This window comes from Bos taurus, chromosome 5, assembly GCF_002263795.3.
Source record: "Bos taurus isolate L1 Dominette 01449 registration number 42190680 breed Hereford chromosome 5, ARS-UCD2.0, whole genome shotgun sequence".
NCBI lineage: Eukaryota > Metazoa > Chordata > Mammalia > Artiodactyla > Bovidae > Bos > Bos taurus.
In genome coordinates this window covers 64,776,961-64,799,828 of record NC_037332.1, presented here as the reverse complement: position 1 = coordinate 64,799,828, position 22,868 = coordinate 64,776,961, and the positions used below count along the sequence as shown (strand labels likewise).

At 41.4% G+C, this 22,868-nt stretch overlaps 1 protein-coding gene across 19 annotated transcripts in view; it reads right to left on the bottom strand.

Annotated features, from left to right (window-relative positions):
* Positions 1–22,868, bottom strand: part of ANO4 (anoctamin 4) — a 433,316-nt gene that overhangs the window by 219,606 nt on the left and 190,842 nt on the right. For 14 of the 19 annotated variants that reach the window (XR_009494400.1, XM_024991748.2, XM_024991754.1 and 11 more), the window contains one exon: positions 1,703–1,894. Coding sequence is in view for 18 of the 19 variants with exons in the window: in XM_024991738.2 (XP_024847506.1) it covers positions 1,703–1,894 (192 nt within the window). In the remaining variant the exon portion in view is untranslated. The remainder of the gene's footprint in view (positions 1–1,702; positions 1,895–22,868) is intronic. The other 5 variants (XM_024991747.2, XM_005206590.5, XM_059886418.1 and 2 more) reach the window with 1 other exon arrangement.

Genomic DNA, 22,868 nt, shown 5'->3' with positions numbered 1-22,868 from the left:
TAAGTCGATTTTTAGTAAAACTCTAGTATAAATCTTCTGGCTCTGCTTTTCTGGTTGAACCTTGGCTGATACATTGGAGTGTAAAGTTTAAGACAGAAAGAGGCAAAAATGGATGAGAAGCACTAGGGCCTGGATTATGGTGGGCATTTGTTCCTAACATACTAAGAGTGTTGGCCGTTACCCTGGAATGAGTAGGACAAGCAAGATGAATGGCACAGTCACGGGTGAAGATGAGTCATTCTGCATTTGGTGTGAACCATGTACTGTGACAAGAGGCAAGAGGACAAGAGAGATGCTACAGGGTTGGGAAACCATCAGAGTTACCTGTGAGAGAAGTGATAGGAGAATGGAGAAAGCAGGTTGCCATGGAAGTCAGGGAATATGCTTTGGGAAGAAGTGGTGGTCTACTCTGGTTGGGTACATCAGAAGAGTCTGCCACCCACCAAATTGTGGTGAAAGCAGGTCAATAAGAAGAGCCATGATGATGTGAATGAGGCAGAAACCAGGCTGCATTGGGTTGACAAGTGGCTGGGAACCCGAGCGAACAAAGGTAGGTTACTCTTTCAGAAATCTGGCTTTGGAGGGACCAGGAGAAGTGGCGGAAGTGAGAAAAGGATGCAGTGTCAAATGAAGATGATTGAAATGAGAAGCTTCAGCCTTCTTCACAAACTGAGGGGAAAGACCAAGGTCCAGGAGAGGAGGGGTGGTCAAGGCCACTGGTGAAGGACACAGGGGAAAGCTCAGTCAAGGACAGTGGGAAGACCGCCACCTCCCAACCACCAGAGGATAAAAGTGAAGGATGGGAGTAAACAGAGATATATTTGGAGATGCAGGGACCTGTAGTCTCAGGCCCGGGGGTTTCTCAGTGAGGGTAGGAAGCCAGGGTGTCAGCTGAGAGAAAGAAGATGACATGGCAAGAGAAGGAAATGATTTTAGCTGAGACTGGCTGGCACCTGAAAGCACATTACACACAGGAATCAGGATTGGGGGAGACTTAAAATATGTGACTTTGGAATTTCCTCACAATGTGCTATTTCCATGAGTCAGAAATAGTGTTCACTTGTTTTTCCTCAGTTTTCAAAACAAAGCCTGGCATACAGCTGGCACTCAAGAAATGTGTTGAATGAATGAATGAATGAATACTTAAATGAGCCTTTCACCCAAATACGTGAGGTGGTAAATACCAACTTTGATCATTTTATCATTTTTAAGAAATCACAGGTACTTCCCAGGGCCTTGGAAATTCACATGACTCTAGCTGTCTCCCTTCACCTGAGAAAGAAAACATGAGCGAGTTAAGCCACATAACTGAGGCTTCAAAGTCCACATTTTCACCTTGACATTTTCCCTGGGCTGTCTTAGAGCAAAGTATCAAGAAACTGGCCAAACCTCTGTATTGTTTGATTCTACAGTAAACTTTTCTGAACTGAGCAAGTGTATTCACTGGAATTTTCATCTAGATTCTACCACAGTAAGTGGAATGTTGCCTTAACCTTTCTGATACTTCAAGCCCTCTTCCCTCCTATTGGTCTTGGTGACATTTACCACTGATGGAAGTGAAAAGAAGGGGGAAAAAAAACTCAAGACTCTTTTAAAAAGTAAGCTTATCTGGAAGCGTGGCAGAATTAGATGACAAAAATATAGCACAGGCGGTCAGGCTGCTGCTAACCCAGGTCCCTGCTGACCCTTCCCCATGCATTACCTGGGTGGAAGACTCTGGTTCTCCCATTAGTGATTCCAGAAGAGCTCGTCTCCATTTTTACTGACCTTCTGCCTGGTGGAAGTGAGGAATGCCTGACCACGGGCAGGCGACGTGACCCTGGGCGGCTTGCCACACTTCGCCGTTGGTGGATTTGCAAACGCTTTTCAGCCCCATGAATAGATAAACTTAAACCTGGAATGAGAAATAGCACCATGATATTGAAGACGTCGGTTCAGAATAGCTAAAACACCAAATTATTTTCTGGCATAAAATCCAGAAAGCATTCAGTAACTGTTTCACATTCTTAAGGGATGGTAGTAATACTAAAATTGTGGTAGTGACTGATTTTCACATTACATAAATAACTGAATGTTGTTTCAGTCAAAAATGGACATCCTCAGTTATTGTGACAAGAGTTTTATACACAGATCCAATAAAGTTAAATATTAGAATTATTCCTGAGTCCTGAAAAATGTGCACATAATTGGCATGCTGTTGTCAGGGGCAATGAGGATTAGAAATTGTTGTGATATCTGGAATTTAAATAAAAATCAAATAATTTTTTTCAAAGTATTCATGTATAAGTCAGAATACAGACTGAACTCAGATTTATACCTCTGATAACCTTAGAATGATGTACATATTTAGAGCTATTTTATCTGGGAAATTTTCAGACACACTAAAAGTAAAAGGAATAGTATGAGGGACCCCATGCACACACCATCCAGTTTCAATAAATAAAGATCTTTCCAAAAGGCTGAGAAAACTTTCCAGTCTTCACCTATTTCATTCCCTTTGTTGTTGGTTTGCTTTTTAGGTGCCAGAGTAGTTTGAAGCAAATTCCAGACTTCATGTCAATTTCATCAAAAATAATACTGGATTACATTAATTTACATCAATTATATTGATATGGATTATATCTGCTGATACATATAAACTATATTTTAAAATTCTGAGCAATCTGGGATATAACAGAGGTATGAAGAGTTATTTTTAAATTTCTCCAAGGAGGAGAGGAGGATATAACCTGGGCCAATCTGTAAATTCTAATGAATTTTAAGAAAGGATGACTCAAACCAGAATGAGGTTTAGTCAGCCAAGAAAAAAACAATAACAATGCAAAAAAAAAAAAAAATACATTAAACGTGTAAGGGAGACAAACCTGGGCAGTGCCCATCCAGGCAACAGCCCCAAAGTTCAAGATTTCCAAATGCACAGGCAGATAGCACTGACACACAAATTTTCTCTCCTTTATCCACTTAACTGCCCTTACTCTGACAATGCTCACAGACGAACTTCAGATTAGGATTTGGCTCCCAGGGCAAGGAGACAGTAATCACACAAGTATTCCCATCTCCCTGGAAGACAGGATCCCCAGTGTAGATTAACAGCTGGTATTCTGGGTGTCGTGTCTGCTGCTGCTGCTGCTGCTAAGTCGCTTCAGTTGTGTCCAACTCTGTGCGACCCCAGAGACGGCAGACCACCAGGTTCCCCCGTCCCTAGGATTCTCCAGGCAAGAACACTGGAGTGGGTTGCCATTTCCTTCTCCAATGCATGAAAGTGAAAAGTGAAAGTGAGGTCGCTCAGTCGTGTTCAACTCTTAGTGACCCCATGGACTGCAGCCTACCGGGCTCCTCTGTCCGTGGGATTTTCCAGGCAAGAGTACTGGAGTGGGGTGCCATTGCCTTCTCTGTCCATGCATCTACCTCCTCACACAGGATACTCTGCCCCATTAACTGTAACTAAGCCTGCAATGCTCTGAAGCTGAAACCTTGTTGTTGGAAGATTTATCCTGGAAAAGCCTGCCATGCGGGGTGGGCGCTCAGGAGACAGCCTGGGAGCCTTCCCCTCCCACTGCATGCCCTGCTCTGATGCACAGCTGCCTGGGCAAGTGTGAGCCTTCCTCCGAGCAGTACTATCACAATAGCAGCCACCTGGCACCCCCACGCTCCCTCCCACCATGATATGCTCCACATTTCCAGAGAGGTGCAAGACAAATGTCTGCAGACCCATAAAGACTCCAGAAGAGGGACTCCCATGGTGGTCCCATGGCTAAGACTCTGCGCTCCCAGTGCAGAGGCCCCAGGTTCCATCCCTGGTCGAGGGAGTAGATCCCTCATGAAGCAACTAAAAGACTCTGCACACCGCAATGAAGACTCAAGACCCACATGCCACAACTAAGGCCCAGGGCAGCCAAATACACTTATTAAAATAAATATTAAAAAAGACTCCAGAAGAACGCAGATAGATTTTCAGGTGACCGATGAAGGGGCTGGGAGAGACGCTTTAAGTCAACATCAGACGGTACACAACAGTCTCAGTCTGCAATAGATGGCTCTCCCGAGACCATATTTTCTTGTCCCTTTTCCAAAGATTATTGGGCTGAAGGAACCAGAATGGTGAGTCAGCATGGCACTTCTAGCTCTTATCTAACAACCCCTCAAGGAAACACAAAATGACAGAAATGTGAAGAAAAATTACACAGTTGAAATAAACAGCACAGGTACTTGAAACTGTTGAATTCCTGATTAAAAAATCTAATAATGCAGATGATGGGGAAAAGGTCAAATATAAAAAGAATTCACAAGTACTACCAGGAAAAAGTGGATATGAGGAAGATGGATATTTTATAGGGTAACTGGGGCAAAACCCTTGATATCTGAGCAAAGCCCTCTGGGTCCTCCAAGAATTAGGAATTCTCAGAGGTACAGACAAAGAGACTGGACCATCAGAGCTCTCCTCATATAGTGGCTAAGTCAATGAAGGAGAGATGTGTAAACAAACAGTACACAAGACAGCAAATATACTCCAGTCTTACAGAAAGCTAACATTTACAGGAGACTCAGCAGTCACATGGAGAAGGGCATGGCAACCCAATCCAGAATTCTTGCCTGGAGAATCCCATGGCCAGAGGAGCCTGGGGGGCTACAGTCCATGGGGTCGCAAAGAATTGGACGTGACTGAGCGACTCACACACACACACACACACACACACAGCAGTCACATCTTCAGAAAGGAACTATCAGCAAATAAAGTGCATCACCCATCTTGTTCTTAACTTCTTTGCAAGAAAAGGTTGACACTATCTATTAAACAAGCTCAATATTGATCATTGTCCCAATAAGGCCTCATCACAACCTTCAAAGACAGTATTCATTTCTACGTTTGAAACCTGAGGCCCAAGAAGTGAAGCTACTCACCTAAGGCCACACAACAACTGAGCAACGAATCTGAACTCTGATCTTTTCCACTTTAGCATGTAGCCTGATGAATGAGATATCAATCCAAGGGTGAATTGTATGAAGTCAGTAATGGTTCTGAATAATTTAACGAGGCAGGGTTGGAAGGGAGACTGTGCTGACACTCCTTTAGACCCAAACTCTTATGAAACCATCTGTTCCCCTCCTTTTCCATCCATCTGAAATGTCTCCCTGGCTCCTGACCAGTTACCAAACACCTTCGTCAGTAAGAAACTGCCTCTTCCTCCTGAAACCCTTCCAGCTCCTCTGGCCCAAGTATACACTCCGGTCTCTTTAAACTTGCCATTAGTTTTGATCACACCATGGCCTTGTACTCTCAGTCACCTGCTGGCAGGCAGATGACCCATTTCTTCCACCAGCTCCAGAGTCTCTAAGGACAAGGATCACATGGTGTACTTCTGACTCTCTCCTCAGTTCCCAAGTACCTTCCATGCAGAGACGGAGGTGACAATTCCCCTTCTTCAGCTCCTTCTCACTCCACAGCAGAGAGTCAAGAGCTGGTCAAGAAAATGACATGTTCATCTGTGTAACCCATTTTTAATGTAGTGCTTCTGGTTTCATTACACCCTCATCCTCTTTCCTAGACAAGTTCAGGCCCGAGGCTTGGCTGCTTCCTTCAACTTCAGCATCACTTCCTCTCTCACTCAGCTGAAAAGATGGAGCCCAGGGGATATCAAATCTCTCATCTTCCCTCCCTTCTACCCTCAAATATCTTTTAAACATGACTTTTCCTCTTGAGACCTACCATCTATCTTACTTGAAAAAGATCTTTAAGTCAGAACCTTGAAAAACACAAACCTTTAAGGATGACAAGTATATGGTGTGTGGTTAAAATGTGGTGCTGGACTACTTACAATAGCTAAAACATGGAATGGGTCATCATGCGAAATGATGGGCTGGACGAACAGAAGCTGGAATCAAGATTGTGGGGAGAAATGTCAATAACCTCAGATATGCAGATGACACCACCCTTATGGCAGAAAGAGAAGAAGAGCTAAAGAGCCACTTCATGAAAGTGAAAGAGGAGAGTGAAAAAGTTGGCTTAAAGCTCAACATTCAGAAAACTAAGATCATGGCATCCAGTCCCATCACTTCATGGCAAATAGACGGGGAAACAGTGGAAACAGTGGCAGATTTTATTTTGGGGGGCTCCAAAATCACTGCAGATGGTGATTGCAGCCATGAAATTAAAAGATGCTTACTCCTTGGAAGAAAAATGATGACCAACCTAGACAGCATATTAGAAAGCAGAGACATTACTTTGCCAACAAAGGTCCATCTTGTCAAGGCTATGGTTTTTCCAGTAGTCATGTATGGATGTGAGAGGTGGACTATAAAGAAAGCTGAGTGCCAAAGAATTGATGCTTTTGAACTGTGGTGTTGGAGAAGACTCTTGAGGTCCCTTGGCATGCAAGGAGATCCAACCAGTCCATCCTAAAGGAGATCAGTCCTGAGTGTTCATTGGAAGGACTGATGCTGAAGCTGAAACTCCAATACTTTGGCCATGTGATGCGAAGAGCTGATTGATTTGAAAAGACCCTGATGCTGGGAAAGATTGAGGGCAGGAGGAGAAGGGGACAACAGAGGATGAGACGGTTGGATGGCATCATCTACTCAATGGAGATGAGTTTGAGTAGGCTCCGGGAGTTGGTGATGGGCAGGGAGGCCTGGCATGCTGTGATCCATGGGGTCACGAAGAGTCGGACACGACTAAGCGACTGAACTGAACTGAACTCCTAACTCTTAAGTTCTCTTTCCCTCCTTGTTCCCAAAGGTGGGGGTACTCACTTCCTCGGGCTACTGTAGCAAATTACAGTAACTGTGGTGGGTTGAAACAACAGAAATTTATCTTACAGTCCTATAGACTAAAAGCCTGAACTCAAGGTGTTTCTCAGAGCTGTGAGAAGAAATCTATTCCTCGCCTCTTTCAGCATCTCACGGATGCCAGCTGTCCCTGGTGTTCTCTGCCTTGTGAGCACATCACTGCGATGTCTGTCTTTACTGTCATATCACCTCCTCCTCTGCGCTCGTGTCTATCTCCCTCCACCGCTCATCCTTTAAAGGATGCATGTGACGGCACTTTGGGCGCACTTGGAAAATACAGGCTAATCTCTTCATCTCAAGATGCTTAGCAGCAAACTCATCAGCAAACAAGATCCCATCTGCAAAGTCTTTCCAACTGTCACATTCGCAGTTTCTGGGGATTAGGACATGGCTGTATATTTGGAAGCCATAATCACAGTTAGGATTTCCCAAGGTTCTGATATGGGTCTTCTCTTTCTCTCCATCTTCTCACACATTCCGTGTCTCCCACTGTCACCTATGTGTGGTCATCTTCCAAGTGATTCTTACTTTGCTCTGTCTCCTAAATTTCAAGCCATCTTTCCCACGGTGCTTGAGTCTGCTCTTGGGAAATTCAACAGGTCTTTCCACAGAACACAGCAAGTGTTTAATGTCTTGATAAAGCAAAGCTTAGATTTCTTCTAAGTTCCTTGTATATTTTCTTTGTTTTCAAAAATTCTAGCTGACACATAAGTATTTTGCTCAATAAAATACAATTCTTCAGTGCTCTTTGTTTCCGGCTTACTCCCAAACTGCACTAGCTCTGGCCGCGTTGTGCGATAGAAGGGTGCCTATGTAGACGCGATCTGCCTTCATCTAAATGTCATCCTTGTGATTCAGAGGCACTCTATGCCACAGGAACATCTGGAGCTCTGTCAATGTTTTACAACTCGCAGCAACAGCGCTAATGTGTTGCATCACTCTCCTTGTCATTTCTTAGATCAACTATGTTTCAAGACACCAAAAAACCATGTTTTGAATATCACCATAAGCTAAATATGACTCAACTATTCCTAATTAAAAGATAATCTGTGAAAAGGGATATTTATTTCTAGTTTTTTCTTTTTCTTAGATTTAACTGCTAAGGTGGAGAACAAATCCATCTCCAGAGGCCTGATGACAGGACTCGCTGCAGCCCAGCCTTCCTCCATCACACCATCCACAAACATGTCTACTCCTATTTGATCTTCCTTCATTGGAACCGGCTATTTGATGGGTTGGCATCCATATATTCACAAACCTGGCAGTACCAACACATCAAAACCAGGAAGGACTTCCTGCCAAGTTGCTGTTATCTGTAATATTGTAACAGTTGTCTGTCTTAAGCCACATTACCTTGGCATTCAAGCACTTTGAAAGGAGACCAAAATGCTAAGGACTAGATATGATACTATCCAGACTTAACTTTTGGTTCAGTGTCTATACGAAGAACTTACAGAATCAGAAAAGAGACGAGACTGAAACAACATTCAAGTGTTAATTAAAGTCCTAGGGATAAATTACCAGGGTTTCTCTCCTGCAAACCCACTTCTAGATTCTTTATAGCTTTTTTGGTAATTTTTCTCTCTCCTACGGGACTGATTTAGAGTCTCCTTTTCCCCCCTTGCTACAGAATTCTTTTAGAAGGATTTCATTTTAGGAAACTACAGTGATACAGTAGATGACTAACCCCAATTCTTCATAATTTTTCTTTGCCATGTGGCCCATCAGCGCTTTCCAGTAAAAAAGGAAGTGCATTCCCTGTTCTGTTCATTTTGGACCTGGTCATTATGATCTGCTTCAGCCAAGACAATGTTAGCAGACATGATGAAAACATAGACATAAAATGTTCTCAAATGGTGATGGCTGAGTTACTTCTTCCCTGCTCTCTGTCTCAGGACTTCTGAGGGCCCAGGGCGATCTGCACCTGTCAGGTGGTCCCTTTCCCAAGGCTCCAACTCTGCTGGGCTTTAATACTATCCTCGCCTCTTTGGACACTGTAACGACTTCCCCAGATGGTTCAGCAGGTAAAGAATATGCCTGTAATACAGGAGATACAGGAGACGTGGGTTCAATGCCTGGGTCAGGACGATCCCCTGGAGGAGGAAATGGCAACCCACTCCAATATTTTTGCCTGGGAAATCCCATTGACAGAGGAGCCTGTGGGCTACAGTCCATGGGGTCTTAAAGAATCAGACACGACTGAGCAAGTAAACATAAAGGCTTCCCACTGTTGGTAGACCCTGGGCACTTTACTGCCTCTTATTAATGTCCTCAACCCAACCACTTTTTGCAACACAGAAAGTCCTTTTACTAAAATCTGCTCATTAATTCAAATGCTGTTTTCACCTGAATTTTGATGGTAGTGTTGTGCAAATCCATCTCCCTCAGTTTTAACAGTTAAAGGTTCTACATTCTCATAACTCAATAACATCACTGAAAACTTCTTTGGAAGGTTCTCAAAAACTTCATGATTGTTATCCTTCATTTTTATTCCCCAAGACTGTCTCATTTGGGGTCAGTTTTTCTTCTTCACTACTCTGAAGGTTAGCACTCTGAATTTCTCATTTCATCTCATCCTGTGATATTTAACTTATCCTAAATCACCACATTTTCACTCAGAGAAACAATGAGAGAATGACTATGAATTTCTTGTCATTTTGTGGAAGTTTAAGGGTTTTCTTTGTGTTTCATACACTTAGGCACAAGGTACTCTCTACCTCCAGCCCCACCCCCAAGACCCCCTCCGCCAGATAGATATAAAACTCATCAGAAAACTGTAACAAGTGATATTTAAGGAGTGAAAAGCTGGATATAGGCATTTGGAAATATGCAGTTTGAAATTTATACCTTGGAAAAGAGTTCTTTTTAAATCTTCAGTTATCTCTAAGAAGCCAGTAAAGCACCTCTGCTTTCTCCAAAAGGACTTTAATTATTTCATATTTTTCATAATGATATGGTTAAATGCTATCACACTCCAGGTATACAGAGTTAGGGATAGGTGACAAAAAGAGCTAAGTAGAAACCAGGTATGTACCTTACATGGGGAAACCCACACTTGGTGCAAACATATACACTGAAATCCCAAATTTCAGCGGAACCACTCACTAAATATTACCAATCAAGCAACTTACATAGTATAAGAGTGCTATTTCATAAAATCATTGGAGTCAATTTTATCTTGGCAGTCAAAAAAAAGCTTCTAGAAGTGAAACACAAGATGGTTTACTATCAGTAACATCAAATGATAAGCATTAACCCCTAGAGGGAACAGTGTTTTATGTAAGATTTTAGTCATTTGGCAAGTGAGTAAAACTTAGTTAAAAAGAATTTTTTATGTTACAATTTATTTCTATCAACAACTAGTGAGCCTTACATGTCAGGCCCAAGGACAAAAATAAGTATGATGAAGGCTGAATCTATGTCTGTAAGAGGAGGATGCTGTCACCAGGGGAAAAGTTATACAGAAGCAACTCTGATAGCAGCAAGATGTGAAAACTCCATAAGGGAGGTACAGCTCAGAATATGTACACTTGAAGAGGAAAGAAGGCTCAGCACCCTTTTCCTGTAGAAACAGATAATAAAAATTTGGAGCTTTGCAGGCCATATGGTTCTTGCTGCAACTACTCAATTCTACTATGGTAGCCCCAAAGCAGCCATGGATGATGTGTAAGTGAATGTGTAGCTGAGTTCCAATAAAACTTCACTTAAAAAAACAGGTGATGGGCTGAATTTGGTCCATGGGTTGACTTGGAAAGTTAAGAAAAGGGCTGTTACAGAAGGCTTCACAAGGAGGGTGGTATTGTCACCCAGCCTGGATTGCTGGGCAAGTTTCTAAAAGGCAGAGATGGAGGGAAAGAGCATTCCTGGCAGCAAAGTCATGAGGGCATGAAAGGACAGAGTCAATTCAGGCAATGAAAAGGTGTCCAGTCTCAAGCATGTGTAAGATATATGAGCATCAACACTGGCTGAATAGACTGAATGTAATGATCATGACACATTTTGTATGGATTAAATTTTAGAGAATTTGAGCCTTGAACGTTGTACTAAAGAGTATAATCTTCATTCTAAGACAATGAGGAATCACTGACGGTATGTGAGCAAGGTGGGGGGTACATCACCAGAGCAGAGATTTAACAAGACTCCTCGATTTCATCCTGTGCAATAGATCGAGATTATTAATAATCATAGGGGCCTGGATCAGAGTAGTGACAGGAGGGACACAAACAGATCGAAGAGACAGGTTGAGAGCAGATTCTGTAGAACTGGATAACCTTTTTAATGTTTAGAGGTGAGAGGAAAGAATTAAGATTAACTTTGGATCTGAAGATAGTAAAAGAAATAAAAACATGGATGGGATATTTTGATAGGCAAGATGCAGGCTACAAAATGGGTTCATCTTTGGATATACTGGGTCTCTGGCTCCCTGAGACATCGAAATAAAATGTTCACTCAGCACTGCCGGAAATAAAGATGTGGAGATTGGACATGCTTCTGGCTGGAGTTCTTTGCTAGAGGTAAATGAATAGTGAAGCTCTGACAGAGCCTGCAACTTCTAGAGGAGAGAGAGATCACAGATAAAACCTGTAGGGAACCTCTAGAGGGAGAATAACCCAAAATAACAGCAACTATTGTTAGCACTGGTTGAGGGTTAACCATGTACCAGATATTGTTCTAAGAGTAATAAATATATTACCTCCTTTAAGCATTGTGTCAATCATACATGGTATTAATACATGCACATTCTTTATCCCCATGTGACAGAAGAGAAAATTGAGGTATAGAAGTAGTGAGTTATTGACCAAAGGTTACGAGTAAGTGGCACAGCCAGAATTTGAACCCAGGCAACCTAGCTAGCCTTCCCAGCAATGCTGCATGCAGCAAGAGAAGGAAAACAAGAGAATGACATGCTCAAGGAAAGCCGAAGAAGGGGAGAACCGAGAAAAGAAAGGATTCACATGGACTGAGACAGAAATGGATGCCAAAATGCAAGAAGCTAAAGAGTGAGAAGAACCCAGGCAGTGCAGACAGTAAATCCAACACTCTGAATGCAAATCCTGTGGCAGACAGAATAATGGCTCCCCTAAACCATCCAAGTCCTGATCCCCGAAATCTGTGAATACCTTACTACATGTGGCAAAAGGGACTTCACAGATGCGAATGAGGACTCTGGCAGAAACTATCCTGGGTTTTCCAGGAGGGCACAATTTAATCACAGGAGTCCTTACAAGCAGAGAACATTTTGTGGCTGGAGTCAGAGAGACACGTGCTGCTGGCTCATTGAAGGGGCCATGGAATGTGGCAGCTCTAGAAGCTGGGAAAGTCAAGGACACAGATTCTCTGCCAGAGTCAAAAGAAGGAGCACAAATCACAAGGAGCACAGCTCCACTAACAATTCAATTCTAGCCACATGAGACCTGTATCTGACCTCTAACTTGCAGAACTTTAAGATTATAAAAATTGTGTAATTTTAAGTCAAATTGTATGGTAATTATTACCACAGCAATAGAACACTAATTCAGCTTCCCATCTCTCCCCAATCTGATTAATATTCTAGGTAATGATTCTAAGACCCACCCACGTCAGCCCACCCCCAGCCACAGCCACAGACAGTGGGCAATCCCCTAGTCAGCACAAGCTCCCCAACATCCAGGGCAAGGCACTGAGAGGCCAGGGAAGGAGGGAGATGGGGAAGCTAGCCCTCCTTAATCAATACTTAATTTGACTGACCAAGAAACAAATGCTAATTCAAAGAGGTCAAAGAATTTATCAAAGCTAACTCAAGAATGCAGCCCACTAATCATTTACTGATTACAGCTCAATGTTAATAATGGTGCAATTAGATTTTCAGCCATATGATGTGCTTCTAAAGACTCTTTGACAAATGTTAACCAAAAAAAAGCAACAAAATGGCATTAAATTACACAAGACAAAAAACAAGACAAAAATAAATAAATAAATTACACATGACTTTGAAATGTAACTTTAAAATGGAAGTTAATGATAATTTCAAAGGAATAATGAAGGTTATTTATATGATTGAGTTATAAAGTTGATCTCAACTAATTTTGGTGCTAACAAATACATTTCTGATAGAGTTAATAATTAATGAAAGCTTCTGGCAAAAAAAACAAAAAAACAAAAAAAAAAACAAACAAAACCCTGTATTTTAAAATGGCCCTTTTGAAATGGTCTAAATTATTGTTTTTTAAAAAAAGCTTTAACCATTTTTCTTAAGTAAATATTTGTTTGAAATAAGTTACCCCTGTGTCAAAATATTTAGCAAAATAATTTGCTCAAAACAAGGCATATTCACTATTCTCATTCTGTATAGTCTTTCAAAACTTGTTTGGTCATCATTGGTGGTGGTGATGATTTAGTCGCTAAGTTGTGTCCAACTCTTGCGACCCCATGGACTGTAGCCTCCCAGGCTCCTCTGTCCATGGGATTCTCCAGGCAAGTATACTGGAGTGGGTTGCCATTCCCTTCTCCAGGGGATCTTCCTGACCCAGGGATTGAATCCAGGTCTCCTGCATTGAAGGCAGATTCTTTACCAACTGAGCTACAAGGGAAGCCCTTGAAAGCCTGTCCCTAAAGCCAAGCCTCAGTATATTAATGAATCAAGTGACTGGAATCAGGTATATATACTTTCATAGCAATGTGAATATTGTAAGCCTTAGCTAACCATGGTTTACAAGTACCTTATACAGTAAATGTGGGATGACAGCAAGGTCAGGTTTCACAGAAAATAAGGAAGGGGGAAATAAACACAGCATTAACATTGTTTTTAAGTATATGTCTCCTAGTGGCTGCTGATCTCCAAATTCACTAGCATTAAATACCTGCTGTAGTGGGCAAACTCTCTCTTAGATTGTTTTTCAGTCACCCAGTTGTGTCCAATTCTTTGCAATCCCATTGACTGCAGCATGTCAGGCCTCACTGTCCCTCACCATTTCCTGAAGTTTGCCCAAGTTCATGTCCATTGCATCGGTGATGCCATCCAGCCATCTCATCCTCTGACATCTCCCTTAGATTAAGGGTCAGCAAATTACGGCTCATGGGCCAAATCTGGCCAATCGCCAGTTTTTGTAAAGAAAGTTTTATTGGAACTCAGCTACAGATTTGTTTACACATCACCTATGACTGCTTTTGTACTACAACAACAGAGGTGAGCAGTTGTGACAAAGACTGTTTGGCTCTCAAAGAAGAAATACTTACTATCTGGCTCCTTACAGAAGTTTGCCTACCCCTGTCTTAGATCAACACCACTAAGATATTTGGAAAACACTGCTCAGGTGTTGTGACTTACTGACACAAACTTCTCCTTAAATGTTTTACAGACAGTAATCTGCCTGAAATTTCAAACCTCAACAGCTTGAATGTTCATAGACTTCTGCACTTCCTTCCTGTTTTATTTGGTAAGGCATGGCAAAATAACTCCTATAGCTGCTTGGTGTTTTTCCAAACTAATGTGGAAGTTGGGAACCTGTTTTGGGGGGTTATAGGTAACAACAGGAAGAGCATAAACACAGTTCCAATAGACCACAAAAAGCAAGCCTTATATGCTCTACTAGACAGATACCATATTACATCTATCCACAATATTACATCTAATATATAATTATTATATTATTAAATAATATTAAATTGTTATTAAATAACATAATTATTAAATAGTATTTAATAATAATTTTATTGTATTATTCATGGAAACTGACCTGAATTTAGTGCAATGGTAATAACAGCTCACACTGAGGCACTGTGCCAAAGAACACAGATTTAGGATGCAGACTGCTTGGGTTCAAATCCTGCCTATGCCACTACCAACTGTGCTCTTAATTAGCTTCTAGGGGCCTCAGTTTCCTTATATAAAATGGGGATAACAGTACTATCTACCTCATAGAATACAGCAGTTCTGGGTACATAGTGAATTCCATTCAAAAGTATTGATTATTTACAGCAATATATTAATAATCTTACTATTGAGAATGCAATTAGTGGTTAAGAGTGCAGGCTCTACAGTCTGTCTACCTAGGTTGGCCTGTATTCTGGTTCTATTCCTTTCGGGCTGTGAGAATTTGGACATGACCCAGTTGGGGGATAATAGTAACATCTACCCTTGGGCTGTTTTGAGGATTATTTGAGTTCATACATATAGCACTGCCTAACAGAGTATACACTCAATAAATGCTAACTATTTTTATTATTTTCAGTATTAGTAGTACATTATTAATATTTTCATCACCATGTAACTTGCCTGATGATAAATGTCCTACATTATGAGGCACTATTATCAATACCATTTTAAGGATACAGGAACTTAGGCATAAGAAAGTTAAGTAACTGGTTTCATTCACTGAATGATGTAACTGGAAATTGAACCTTTTAGGCAATGGCACCCCATTCCAGTACTTTTGCCTGGAAAATCCCATGGACGGAGGAGCCTGGTGGGCTGCAGTCCATGGGGTCGCTAGAGTCAGACACGACTGAGCGGCTTCACTTTCACTTTTCACTTTCGTGCGTTGGAGAAGGAAATGGCAACCCACTCCAGTGTTCTTGCCTGGAGAATCCCAGGGAAGGGGAAGCCTGGTGGGCTGCCGTCTATGGGGTCGCACAGAGTCGGACACGACTGAAGCGACTTAGCAGCAAGAGGATTAGGAGACCTTTGGGTCTACACAAAAATAGAGGCTGATTTCTTCAAGGGAAAACAGGCTGATTAAGGAACAAAAGAATTTTATACTTTCTAGCCTTACATTTAGATCTTTAATCTATTTTGAATTTATCTTTGTGTATGGTGTTAGGAAGTGTTCTAATTTTGTTCTTTCACATGTAGATGTACGCTTTCCCCAGCACCATTTATTGAAAAGGCTGTCTTTGGCGCATTGTATATTCTTGCCTCCTTTGTCAAAAATAAGGGACCCATAGGTCAGTTCAGTTCAGTCGCTCAGTTGTGTCCGACTCTGCAACCCCACGAACCACAGCACGCCAGGCCTCTCTGTCCATCACCAACTCCCAGAGTCCACGTAAACCCATGTCCACTGAGTTGGTGATGCCATCCAACCATCTCATCCACTGCCATCCCACCATCTCATCCACTGCCATCCCCTTCTCCTCCTGCCCCCAATCCCTCCCAGCATCAGGGTCTTTTCAAATGAGTCAGCTCTTCGCATCAGGTGGCCAAAGAATTGGAGTTTCAGCTTCAATATCACTTCTTCCAATGAACACTCAGGACTGATCTCCCTTAAGATGGACTGGTTGGATCTCCTTGCATGCCAAGGGACTCTCAAGAGTCTTCTCCAACACCACAGTTCAAAAGCATCAATTCCTGGGCCCTCAGCTTTCTTTATAGTCCAACTCTCACATCCATACATGACCACTGGAAAAACCACAGCCTGACTAGACAGACCTTTGATGACAAAGTAATGTCTCTGCTTTTTAATATGCTGTCTAGGTTAGTCATAGCTTTTCTTCCAAGGAGTAAGTGTCTTTTAATTTCATGGCTGCAATCACCATATGCTGTGATTTTGGAGCCCAGAAAAATAAAATCAGCCACTGTTTCCATTGTTTCCCCATCTATTTGCTATGAATTGATGAGACCAGATGCCATGATCTTAGTTTTCTGAATGTTGAGTTTTAAGCCAACTTTTTCACTCTCCTCTTTCACTTTCATCAAGAAGCTCTTTAGTTCTTCTTCACTTTCTGCCATAAAGGTGGTGTCATCTGCATATCAGAGGTTATTGATATTTCTCCTGGCAATCTTGATTCCAGCTTGTGCTTCTTCCAGACCAGTGTATCTCATGATGTACCCTGCATATAAGTTAAATAAGCAGGGTGACAATATACAGCCTTGACGTACTCCTTTTCCTATTTGGAACCAGTATGCTGTTCCATGTCCAGTTCTAACTGTTGCTTCCTGACCTCATACAGGTTTCTCAAGAGGCAGGTCAGGTGGTCTGGTATTCCCATCTCTTTCAGAGTTTTCCACAGTTGATTGTGATCCACACAGTCAAAGACTTTGTCAATAAAGCAGAAATAGATGTTTTTCTGGAACTCTCTTGCTTTTTCCATGATCCAGCAAATGTTGGCAATTTGATCTCTGGTTCCTCTGCCTTTTCTAAAACCAGCTTGACCATCTGGAAGTTCACGATTCACATATTGCTGAAGCCTGGCTTGGAGAATTTTGAGCATTACTTTGCTAGCGTGTGAGAGGAGTACAATTGTGCGGTAGTTTGAGTATTCTTTGGCATTGCCTTTCTTTGGGATTGGAATGAAAACTGACTTTCTCCAGTCCTGTGGCCACTGCTGAGTTTTCCAAATTTGCTGGCATATTGAGTGCAACACTTTCACAGCATCATCTTTCAGGATTTGAAATAGCTCCACTGGAATTCCATCACCTCCACTAGCTTTGTTCGTAGTGATGCTTTCTAAGGCCCACTTGACTTCACATTCCAGGATGTCTGGCTCTAGGTGAGTGATCAGACCATCGTGATTATCTTGGTTGTGAAGATCTTTTTTGTACAGTTCTTCTGTGTATTCCTGCCACTTCTTCTTAATATCTTCTGCTTCTGTTAGGTCCATACCATTTCTGTCCTTTATTGAGCTCATCTTCGCATGAAATGTTCCCTTGGTATCTCTAATTTTCTTGAAGAGATCTCTAGTCTTTCCCATTCTGTTGTTTTCCTCTATTTCTTTGCATTGATCACTGAGGAAGGCTTTCTTATCTCTTCTTGCTATTCTTTGGAACTCTGCATTCAGATGCTTATACCTTTCCTTTTCTCCTTTGCTTTTCGCTTCTCTTCTTTTCACAGCTATTTGTAAGGCCTCCTCAGACAGCAATTTTGCGTTTTTGCATTTCTTTTCCATGGGGATGGTCTTGATCCCTGTCTCCTATACAATGTCATGAACTTCCATCCATAGTTCATCAGGCACTCTGTCTATCAGATCTAGTCCCTTAAATCTATTTCTCACTTCCACTGTATAATCATAAGGGATTTGATTTAGGTCATACCTGAATGGTCTAGTGGTTTTCCCTACTTTCTTCAATTTAAGTCTGAATTTGGCAATAAGGAGTTCATGATCTGAGCCACAGTCAGCTCCTGGCCTTGTTTCTGTTGACTGTATAGAGCTTCTCCATCTTTGGCTGCAAAGAATATAATCAATCTGATTTCAGTGTTGACCATCTGGTGACGTCCATGTGTAGGAGTCTTCTCTTGTGTTGTTGGAAGAGGGAGTTTGCTATGACCAGTGCATTTCCTTGGCAAAACTCTATTAGTCTTTGCCCTGCTTCATTCCATATTCCAAGGCCAAATTTGCCTGTTGCTCCAGGTGTTTCTTGACTTCCTACTTTTGCATTCCAGTCCCCTATAATGAAAAGGACATCTTTTTTGGGTGTTAGATCTAAAAGGTCTTGTAGGTCTTCATAGAACTGTTCAACTTCAGCTTCTTCAGCGTTACTGGTTGGGGCATAGACTTGGGTTACTCTGATATTGAATGGTTTGCATTGGAAATGAACAGACATCATTCTGTCATTTTTGAGATTGCATCCAAGTACTGCATTTTGGACTCTTTTGTTGACCATGATGGCTACTCCATTTCTTCTGAGGTGTTCCTGCCCGCAGTAGTAGATATAATGGTCATCTGAGTTAAATTCACCCATTCCAGTCCATTTTAGTTTGCTAATTCCTAGAATGTCGACGTTCACTCTTGCCATCTCCTGTTTGACAATCTTAGGGTTTTCTATATACAGTATCATGTCATCTGCAAACAGTGAAAGCTTTACTACTTCTTTTCCAACCTGGATTCCTTTTATTTCTTTTTCTTCTCTGATTGCTGTAGCTAGGACTTCCAGAACTATGTTGAATAACAGTGGTGAAAGTGGACACCTTTGTCTTGTTCCTGATCTTAGGGGGAATGCTTTCAGTTTTTCACCATTGAGAAAAATGTTTGCTGTAGGCTTATCATATATGGCTTTTACTATGTTAAGGTAGATTCCTTCTATGCCCATTTTTTGAAGAGTTTTAATCCTATAACTCTTAGTGGAAAACACAGGCAGAACACTCAGTGACATAAATCAAAGCAAGATCCTCTATGACCCACCTCCTACAGTAATGGAAATAAAAACAAAAGTAAACAAGTGGGACCTGATTAAATTTAAAAGATTTTGCACAGCAAAGAAAACTATAAGGTGAAAAGACAACCCTCAGAATGGGAGAAAATAATAGCAAATGAAACAACTGACAAAGGATTAATATCCAAAATATATAAGCAGCTCATACAACTCAATACCAGAAAAACAAACAACCCAATCAAAAAGTGGGAAAAAGACCTAAACAGACATTTCTCCAAAGAAAACATACAGGTGGCTAACAAACACATGAAAAGATGCTCAACATCACTCATTATTAGAGAAATGAAAATCAAAACTATAATGCGATATCACATTACACCAGTCATCATCAAAAAGTCTACAAACAATAACTGCTGGAGGGGGTGTGGAGAAAAGGGCATGTTCTTGCACTGTTGATGGGAATGTAAATTGATATAGCCACTATGGAAGACGATATGGAGATTCCTTAAAAAACTAGGAATAAAACCACCATATGACCCAGCAATCTTACTCCTAGTCATATACCCTGAGCAAACCAGGTTTGAAAAAGACACATGTATGCCATTGTTCATTGTAGCACTATTTACAATAGCTAGAACATGGAAGCAACCTAAATGTCCATTGACAGATGGATGGATAAAGAAATCGTGGTACATAGACACAATGGAATATTATTCAGCCCTAAAAAGGAACACATTTGAGTCATTTCTAATGAGGTGGATAAACCTAGAACCTATTATACAGAGTGAAGTAAGTCAGAAAGAGAAAGATAAATATTGTGTTCTAATGCATATATACGGAATCTAGAAAAATGGTACTGAAAAAGCATCTGCCTCCAATGCGGGAGACCCAGGTTCGATCCCTGGGTTGGGAAGATCCCCTGGAGAAGGAAATGGCACCCCACTCCAGTACTCTTGCCTGGAGAATCCCATGGATGGAGAAGCCTGGTAGGCTACAGTCCACTGGGTCGCAAAGAGTCGGATACAACTGAGCGACTTCACTTTCACTTTCAATGGAGAAACAGACATAGAGAATAGACTTATGGACATGGGGAGAGGGGAGGAGAGGGTAAGATGTATGGGAAGAGTAACATGGAAACTTACATTTGCATATGTAAAATAGATAGCCAAAGGGAATTTACTGTATGACTCAGGAAACTCAAACAGGGGCTCTGTGTCAACTTAGAGTGGTCAGATGGAGAGGGAAATGGGAGGGAGGTTCAAAAGGAAGGAGATATATGTATACTTATGGGATTTCTTTGGAAGGAACGATGTTAAAGCTGAAACTCCAGTACTTTGGCCACCTCATGTGAAGAGTTGACTCATTGGAAAAGACTCTGATGCTGGGAGGGATTGGGGGCAAGAGGAGAAGCGGACGACAGAGGATGAGATGGCTGGATGGCATCACTGACTCGATGGACGTGAGTCTGAGTGAACCCCTGGAGTTGGTGATGGACAGGGAGGCCTGGCGTGCTGCGATTCATGGGGTCACAAAGAGTCGGACACGACTGAGCAACTGATCTGATCTGATCTGATGGCTGATTCATGTTGAGGTTTGACAGAAAACAATAAAATTCTGTAAAGCAATTGTCCTTCAATAAAAAGAAAATTAATTAAAAAAAGGAAAGAAGCAGAGAAGAAGTGGGACTAAGGTGGCAACACTGGAGGCTCCTGGATTTCCTTCCTCCAACAGAGTCACTGAATGTACAGCTGCACAGGGAGCAAGCCCCTCTAAGAGGGATCCAGAAACTAGCTGAGTGACTCCTATATATTGGGCTAAAGAGAAAATATCACATCAAAACAGGTGGGAAAGACTGAGACACATTCACACCATAAATCCCATACCTGGCAGAGCACCATACAATCAGCAGGGAACCCTCAACTCTCAGTCACTCCCTGAAGAGTGAAGGGTTTGGACCACACAGCCAGTGCCCCAACTTTTAAGGCTCCCACCCAGGCAGAGACTCCCCAAACCCCTTTGTCTTGTAACCCTTTTTGGCTTGAAGTCTATTTTGTCTGATAGAGGTATGGCTATGCTGGCTTCTTTCCATTTTTGTTTGCTTGAAATGTTATCTTCCAACATTTTACTTTTTAGCTTATGTGTGTTTCTAAAATGAGTTTTCTACGGGCAGAATATTGTTGGGTCTTTATTAATCTATCCATTGGTTAGTTCAATCCATTTACACTTAGTGTGATTATATGTAAGGATTTACTGCTGCCATTTATCTTTTGCCTTCTGTTTCTCTCTCCATTGTTTCATTTTTCTTCTGCTTCTGAGTACCTTTATAAGTTGGTGGGTTTTCTATGGTGATTCTCTCCATCCTCACCTTTTTAAATATTTTGTGTCTTTAGACTTCTGCTTTGGGGTTACCATGAGGTTTACATAAAATGTCTTATAGATAAAATAGTCCTTTTTCTGCTGATAGCAATTTATCTTCATTCACCTATGAGGGTTCCATCCTTTTATACTTCCCTTTTTATATTTTTGATTCTGTAATTTCATTACTAAGTAGTAGTAGTCACTATTATTTTTTAAGCTTAATATATTATTCTTATAAAAGAGTTAGTGCTCTAATTCTATTTATCATCTTAATCAGAGCTTTGGGTGATTTCATGTTTTTAGTTCAGCTTGAAGAGCTCTGTTCAACATTTCTTGTAAAGCAGTTCTAATGTTGGAAAATCCCTCAGCTTCTGTTTGTCTGGGGAAAGATTTATCTCTGCTTCATATTTTTGCTGGATAGACTGTTCTTGGCTGGTAGTTTTTATATTTCAATATTTGATCATGTTATTCCACTCTCTCCTGGCCTATAGAGTTTCTGTTGGTTTTGTTGTTTGGTCGCTAAGTCGTGTCCGACTCTTTTGTGACCCCATATACTGTAGTCTCCCAGGCTCCTCTGTCCATGAAATTTCCCAAGCAAGAATGCTGGAGTGGGTTGCCATTTCCTTCTCCAGGTAGAACTTCTGCTGATATGGAGAGTTTGTGGGTTATCTTTTATTCCTATCTACCTTTAAAATCCTTTACCTTGACTTCTGACAGTTTTAATATAATGTATCTTGGAGATACATAATAAGGTGTTCTATTAGCTTTATGGACTTCTAGATAGAGTTTCTTTTCTAGGTTTGGGAAGTTCTAGGGTATTGTTTCTATAAATAAACTCTGCCCCATTTTCCCTCTTCTTCTGGGATACTCATTACACTTATGTTGGCTTTTCTACTGGAGTTAGTTCTTACAGGGTTTTCTTCACTTTTAAGTCTTAGTTTTCTCTCTTCCATCTGAATCATTGCTCTATTTCCATCATGCTGCTACTGCTAAGTCACTTCAGTCGTGTCCGACTCTGTGTGACTCCATAGACGTCAGCCTACGAGGCTCCCCCGTCCCTGAGATTCTCCAGGCAAGAACACTGGAGTGGGTTGCCATTTCCTTCTCCAGTGCATGCAAGCATGCTAAGTCGCTTCAGGTGTGTCCGACTCTGTGTCACCCCATGGACAGCAGCCCACCAGGCTCCTCTGTCCACAGGATTCTCTAGGCAAGAATACTGGAGTGGGTTGCCATTTCCTTCTCCATATTTCCATCATGGAGCTTCTAATTCTCTCTTCAATTATGATCTGCTCTATTTCCAATGCATTATAAAGCATTCTCCATCTGAGTTCTTCAGCTCCAGAATTTGTATGGTTCTTTTTTAGAATTTCAGTGTCTTTGGTAAAGTACTTCTTCCATTTGCTAATTTTATCCCTGAAACCATTTGTAGCACTTTTCTGAGTTTTCCTATAGCTCACTGAATTTCTTCATAACAGCTATTTTAAATCCCTTGTCAGTTCTATCACAATATTCTACATTTTTTGTTTTAGTTGCCATAAAATTGTCATTTTCTTTTTGTGACATCACATTACCATGATTTTTCATGGTGTTTGAGGAGAAATGCCCCTGCTGCTGCATTTGAAGTAGCAGACACATTCCTTACTTAGATAAGGTTTTGTTT